The sequence below is a fragment of the Cynoglossus semilaevis genome, chromosome 16 (genome assembly GCF_000523025.1).
Source record: "Cynoglossus semilaevis isolate Cse_v1.0 chromosome 16, Cse_v1.0, whole genome shotgun sequence".
Classification (NCBI taxonomy): Eukaryota; Metazoa; Chordata; class Actinopteri; order Pleuronectiformes; family Cynoglossidae; genus Cynoglossus; species Cynoglossus semilaevis.
Window position 1 is genome coordinate 5,591,467 of NC_024322.1, and position 6,493 is coordinate 5,597,959.

General features: G+C 39.7%; 1 protein-coding gene and 1 long non-coding RNA gene across 4 annotated transcripts in view; one reads left to right on the forward strand and one right to left on the reverse strand.

The window, feature by feature from the left end:
- The window catches only part of LOC103391810 (cohesin subunit SA-2), a 13,383-nt gene that overhangs the window by 3,805 nt on the left and 3,085 nt on the right, over positions 1–6,493 (reverse strand). For 2 of the 3 annotated variants that reach the window (XM_025063648.1, XM_017040026.2), the window contains exons 10-26: positions 6,409–6,482; positions 6,190–6,313; positions 6,005–6,103; positions 5,820–5,899; positions 5,619–5,729; positions 5,409–5,532; positions 5,184–5,301; positions 4,764–4,867; positions 4,541–4,633; positions 4,363–4,449; positions 4,032–4,232; positions 3,598–3,674; positions 3,416–3,512; positions 3,252–3,332; positions 3,071–3,163; positions 2,809–2,983; positions 458–594 (exon numbers count right to left, since the gene is read on the reverse strand). In XM_025063648.1, the coding sequence (XP_024919416.1) occupies positions 458–594; positions 2,809–2,983; positions 3,071–3,163; positions 3,252–3,332; positions 3,416–3,512; positions 3,598–3,674; positions 4,032–4,232; positions 4,363–4,449; positions 4,541–4,633; positions 4,764–4,867; positions 5,184–5,301; positions 5,409–5,532; positions 5,619–5,729; positions 5,820–5,899; positions 6,005–6,103; positions 6,190–6,313; positions 6,409–6,482 (1,875 nt within the window). The remainder of the gene's footprint in view (positions 1–457; positions 595–2,808; positions 2,984–3,070; positions 3,164–3,251; positions 3,333–3,415; positions 3,513–3,597; positions 3,675–4,031; positions 4,233–4,362; positions 4,450–4,540; positions 4,634–4,763; positions 4,868–5,183; positions 5,302–5,408; positions 5,533–5,618; positions 5,730–5,819; positions 5,900–6,004; positions 6,104–6,189; positions 6,314–6,408; positions 6,483–6,493) is intronic. The other variant, XM_025063649.1, reaches the window with a different exon arrangement.
- LOC112488272 (uncharacterized) lies at positions 4,117–4,494 on the forward strand. Its single transcript, XR_003052148.1, has 2 exons — positions 4,117–4,238; positions 4,338–4,494. It is a non-coding gene; the product is annotated as an uncharacterized LOC112488272 (long non-coding RNA).

The window sequence follows — 6,493 nt, forward strand, 5'->3', positions numbered from 1 at the left end:
GGACTCTAACCACTGTTAACTTTGGAGCTGTGTTTTAGCCACAACTCGCAGTTAATCTACTGCAATATTTTAACATCGCCCTTCTGATTTATTCTTACCTTTTGGTTAGCAAGGGCTATTTAATAATCCACTGTTTTGTCAAGTCTTAGCTATTTTTTTTTTTTTTGGCTAACTTCAACTTTTAGCTGTTTTTAGCTGCCTTTACTAGAAAAGTTGTAGTTGTTTCTGGTCTAACCATAGTTGTTTTAGCACAATTTTGGCTCGGTTTAACTACGTACATTTAGACTCATTATTTTTGCTATTTTTTGGCCAGCTTTCACCCCAAAAATTGAAATTTAGATGTTTAAAAAAAAAAAAGGCAAAAATGTGATTTTCCCCCTCAAGTCACCACTGAATGATGCAAAGCAAAGCTGTCGCAAAAATTGTTGCACTGCTCCTTTAAGAAGTTCACCTTTACCTTCATGTAGTGCATGTAGACCTCGGCGGCCGTGCTCATCTCCAGCACGCCGTGCACTATGAGCTTGCAGAAGGCAGCGAGCAGGTTTCTCCGCGTGTGAAGCCTTTCCAGCCGCTCCAGCTCCGAGTGTTCGATGACTGACGGAGGCAGAACGGGAGGAGAAGTGTGTAGAGTGGACGTGGAGTGGGAGAAGGAGAGGAGGGGGTGAAGGAGAGGAGAGTGATTAATCATAAGAAATCATATAAGAGAAAGGAAAAGAACAAAGCACAGGAGGGAAGGAGTGTTTTAGTTTGTTTCGGGACAATGGCTTTAGCAGGTGGAAATCAAAGATAACATAAGAGGAGAGTTATGGTTGTGACACCATGTGGCTTCAATCTTTCGCAAAGACTAATAAAATACGCGCGGAGGTGAGCCAGAGTTAATGGAATTTTCTCACGGAAAAAAGATTGCCCTGATTTTATGATTTAACTCCATGCCCTTGCCCTTACAGTGATCTCCAATCCAGCAACTAATAGAAAACACTGTCTATACAACAGAACTGTAACCAGGCAAATCCAATAAAACAATGACTTTTTATTGCATGTTCAAAAACCAATAATCCCGTATTGTATTTAGTTGGACATTTAGGAAATTCCCACCAGGACATTTATTGACTTCTCTGGACTGGGCCGTATTTGGGAGCAATATGTTTTAGAAAGGAGAAGCTGGTGTAAAGTTAATAAAAGGATTTTTTTCCGTTGTTATTCTCCACCATGAATGAATGAAATCAGAGCTTCACCTGCTGTACTTTAACAAAGAGGAGAGAACACCCAGCTACATCGCAGCAGCACGTCAATCTTGGGGATTTTACCTTTCAGATCAGACGGTACTATACTGTCCTCATCAATTTACTAGCGTCCTCACTTTGCATAGCAAAGTGGAACACGCCTTTATACAAATTAGTCGAGCCACTTCAGTCTGGAGATATTAACAGGGGTTCCTTTGTAATTGGGGGTCAATTGTCAGGTCAGGTTGCAAATCAGCAGCCATTTGTAGTCAGGAGGCGGCGCTGCGGTGAGTTATTAGACCAAACGTGTGGCTGCGCATTTAATTTCTGATGTCGTTCAACACCGTGAGGGCCGCAGCTGGAGCAGTGGTTGGGTTTGAGCGACATCTGCTGTTTAACACTGGTTTGTATTGTTCTCCACGAACTACATAATACCTGTGCAAAGACACAGCGGAAAATACACTGTTAAAGTGTGGAGCGGAGCAGCAAACATAGAAGTGAGAAAAATCTAAATTTAAACAATTTTAAGCTGACTTATTTAGATACTTGACACATGGTGTACAGTAAGTAGAGGTTTCTCTATGGTCTAATTTCATGTCAAGATTTTGACATTTATATCTTACATTTACATGTAAGATATGGTTTCTCTATGGTCTAATTTCATGTCATGATTTTTCAGTGCTTTTTTGTGTTGAAAACTTACATTTATATCAGAAATACACTGCATTTGTCACAGTAAAATGTGAGACACTGCTCTAAAATAAGTGTTTAAAAAAAGGAGTGGACAACTTTAAAATAAAAAAGGTATCTGGAGAAAAAAAAGTTAATAATGATAATGTTAGTTACATCAAATAAGAATCTCACAAAAATCCCTACAAATTACCAACAACGCCACCTTACAGCTATTTATGCCAAAAATAGCAAGAATAAAAGTCCATATGCTTGTATATACATATATTTGACAAATATCAAGCAAAATCAGATTTAAAAGAATCAGACAGGAACAATGATAAAAGCTGGCCAAATAACTGGATTTCATCGGAAAATATTAAATAATAACAATAAGAAAGACTTGGACTGGTCTGTTCTGACATTGTCTTTTAAAAAGAATTACCTCCAAAAACAAAATTAAACGTCACACTACAGAAGGAAGTGCTGTAGTAGTTATACAAAATACCAACAAAAACTTTTTATACCTTCCTAAAAATTTGTTGGCTTTTTTTCATGACAGGGAAATGGTCAAAACTGTGGGTGTTTTTTAAAGTTTCACATGATCTCTTAGTCACAGCCAGTCCATAGGGATGAATGATATCCATGCAAGAAAAAATATAATATAGGCTTTCAAACAATTACAATAAGACCCAAAATGTAGTTGATGACAAATCAAAACTGATTCCAGTACAAAATAAATACAATTAGAATAGATGTAATAACTGTACCAACATTTCACTAATATCCTTTGCCATTATGATCCAAATGATGTTTTCTTTTTTCTTTTAAACTGATTCTTAATTGTAAGTGTTTCTGGGAAATCTTTACCATCAAGAATATATTTTTTTTTAAACAATGAAAACTAAAGTCTTACCCTTGCTCTGTCTCTCACAGTCTGAGCCAGCGAAGACATGCGTGCATACAAAGTTGGACAGCGCCCTCTGGAGTTTGGGACTGGGAGTGTAGACTAGTGGACCAAAGGAGGTGGGAGTCCAGACATGAAGCTGGTAGGAGTGAGCCGACAGGACATCACACACTCCCTGGAAAGCCTGAAACGTGGAAAATGAAGATGTGAAAAGAGGAAATAAAGGTAAAAAAAACTGTTATAACTTTCACCTGCTCCTGTCACTGCCTACCTGTTGACGTACCCTATTGTCAGGGTGAGACAGACAGTGAAGACTCCTCTCACAGAAGAGACACAGCTGCTGCTGCTGGGCCACAGTCTTGTCCTACAGTGCAGCATCAAATTTACATTTCTGTAATATATATATTAAGTAAATGTTAAGTAAAGTTCATCTTAAAGCAGCCATGACTCACTCTGGATGTTAGAGTTTCACCGCTTGTGTTCAGAGACCAGAGCATGGAGTAACACAGACACCGCAGAGTCTCCAGTAGCACCTTTACACAAACAATAAATAAATAAGTCAAATAATAGGCCTAGTGATCAGTTCCCCGCGTGTGGACAGAAAAAAAGGTGTCACCTCGGGTGGAGCTCCATCTTCTTCTCCACGTCTGCCTCTCACTGACAGAAGAGGAAAGAGGAGCTGGAACAGATCCCACTTCTGCAGGTCGTGACAGCTGAAGGAACAGAGAGAAATCATTTAATTTCTTTTTTAAAAATCAATTTAAGTTTGGCTTACACCTAACTAATCTGAAACCTTACTTGTGAAAAGCGCTCAGTTTCTTCAGTGTGCTTGAAATGTTTCCAGTTTTCATTTCATCAGCAGAGAAACAGTCCTCCTACAGAGACAACAGACGTGTTAAACTGTCTCAATGACTTCGTCCAAAAAAGACAATACCATGTCCCCCTTTGTATCAAATCAAACTTTCGGATCTGATGAAGATCAAATCTCTAGAGGTGAGTATTTCTACATATTAGAACGTGTAAATAGAATTTACATTAATCAAAAGATGTGGATTTCACATGTTTTGGAGATGGTGTCCTATCATTACAGAAACATTTAAATTGTGAACAGTATTTCAAATGTCCCTGCATAAATGGATAAAACTAAAAAGTGACATCAATTAATATTTTAAATAAATGTACATAACATAAAGTGATCCAAATCGCACATATAGAGTGTATATTCTCTTCACCCTGAGTGACTCTCCTAGCAGAACTGTCAGTTGGTCGACCCAGGTCTGAACCACAGAGTCTCTCTTGTCTCTGACTATGGAGGACCAGGTCGTCTCTTTGCTGCACAAATACAGATATGTACGAGCAGCCGCCTCTAGAACAGCTGGACTGGAGTGGATGTCCAAAGCAGCCTGTATCTCTGTCAGCAGGCTGGACAAGACCTGAGGGTGAGGGGAAAACATCTTTTGTTTTAACTAACATTATAATGTTTTCTTTCCATTTATAATAAATGTCGTGATTCATTTTCATCCTGGTAACTGTGTCAGCTGAAAGCCCATGTCATGGACAGACCTGTGTGATATCATCAACAGGACAGTCAGGGACAAAAAACTGGGGGATCTTCATCAGGGAGGCCACGGCGTCACAGTGACCTGAAAACTGCACAAACAGAAAAAACAGAGACTTAAAAAAAAAAAAAAAAAACATCTGTAGAAAATATCTGATGATCGTTATAGACAAGACCACCAACCTTTGACAGTAACTTTGGCAGCTCAGTCAGGAAATGCTCAGTGATTTTAGTGCAGTCATCCACCTGGATTTTCTTCTCTTTGACACTAATGACCTGAATTAAAGAACACAGAGAAGTTAAACTGAATAATTTCTGTTCTTGCTGTGAATCTGTTCTGATAAAAAAAAGTGTCTTTGGTTAATTTGGGTCTTGATTATGTCCAGTTAGTGTTTTCCACACAGACCTTCTTGGCTCCACTCCTGCCAGCCAAGACTGGTCCTTCTGAGGCCTGACGCACTGATGCCACCAGGATCTCAACAAGCACCGTTTGTTCAGACAGTGTAAGACCTACACTTACACAAATACACACACACACACACACATTAATCCTATAAATACAATCTTATACTTAATAACAGCGCAAATGAGCGCAATTAATGAATAACCAAACAAAACAATTGAACAACTGGAAATACATTGTTAAAAATTCTCCAGAGCAAAATTAAATCATTATTGACATTTAGTGCAGGCTATTTTTTCGGGGTGCACAGGCCATTTTCAGCCCACTAGTCAGGAGTTTAAGGCCCCTACCATAGATGGGAAACTCTAAACCATCAGTATATATTTAATGTGTGATAAGTTAAAGTCATGTTCGTCCTCTGACCTGCCCTGTGTGACGTGGCGTCCTGCAGCAGTAAAGACGTGAGTGTGGTCCAGTCCTTCAGCAGAGCTCCACCACAGTCCCACAGACTGTCCACCAGATACACCACATGTTCATGAAGCTGCAGAAAATGAAGAGAAATACACAGAATAGTGTTATGAAGGAATATCAAAGGTACATGCATGTGTTTGTTTTCCTTTAAACTGCAGTAGAAATATTTTTTTCAACCTGGGATTCCTGGTAAAAGTGCAGCAGAGCCTTCACTCTGCCACAGGTCTGCAGCCTGTGAGACTCCTCCTCATTTATTTCATCCAGAGAATTAGATCTAAGCGCATCAGTGTTGTTGAGCAGCCTGAGGAATAACAAGATTTTTGACATAACCAAATGTAAACGTTTTTGTATTTTGTCTCTGTAATTTCGGGTTCACCAACATCACACCTGGTGGAGTAGAGCAGCTCTCCTGCAGTGGATGCTAGCAGTCGCTGTGAAGAGTAGACAAACTGGAGGAGATAACTGTGGTCCTCAGGAGTGAGCATGTCCTCTGATGTTCTGCAAATAATTACAGGTTACGGTAAAAGTTGAGCAAATGCAAATAAAGGCTGTGAGAAGTGAGGAGAAATAAACTTGTGGGTGACTAACTTGGCAATGAGAACCAAAAGTTTCAGGCTCTGTGCTGCAACTTCATGGTCCTTATCCAGAGTCATGGAGATCATCCGCTTCTGTGGCACAAAAAGCGTAAGGATTATTACAGAATGTTGTTGTTACAACAGCTTATATTTTCTGTTTTACGAAATCACAGTGTAATAGTTAACAAGTTTGTTCACCTTGAAACGGCTGCTGAAAAGGTCAAGTTTAGGAAAAAGCGACGGATCTCCGTACAGAGCCTGCAAACCTAACACACACTTCAGACGCACGTCTGGAATCTGAGAGATGACACACACTGGTTGCAACAGACGGCAGTTACACAACATGATGTTACACACTGCACTCTGTCTTTGTGGTTACTGACTTTGTCATACATCATCCAGCCCATGTACTTGAGGTAGGTGTCACTGAGAAATGCAGAGTTGTAGAGCTTCATCCACACACCCAGCTCCTCTACGCAGATAGAGCGGATTTCTGGAAGCACATCCCTGCATTGAAACAAAATCACGCACTGACTTCGGTCTCCATTGAATTAAACCCAGTTATGTATTATAAGTGAAGTAGAAACCATCAGTTATTATACCGGTATCTCTTGATAAAAATGCCTTTGAAAATGGTGTCCATCATGTTTTCTATCTCTGCTCTCTTCATCTGCAGCTACAGTGTTA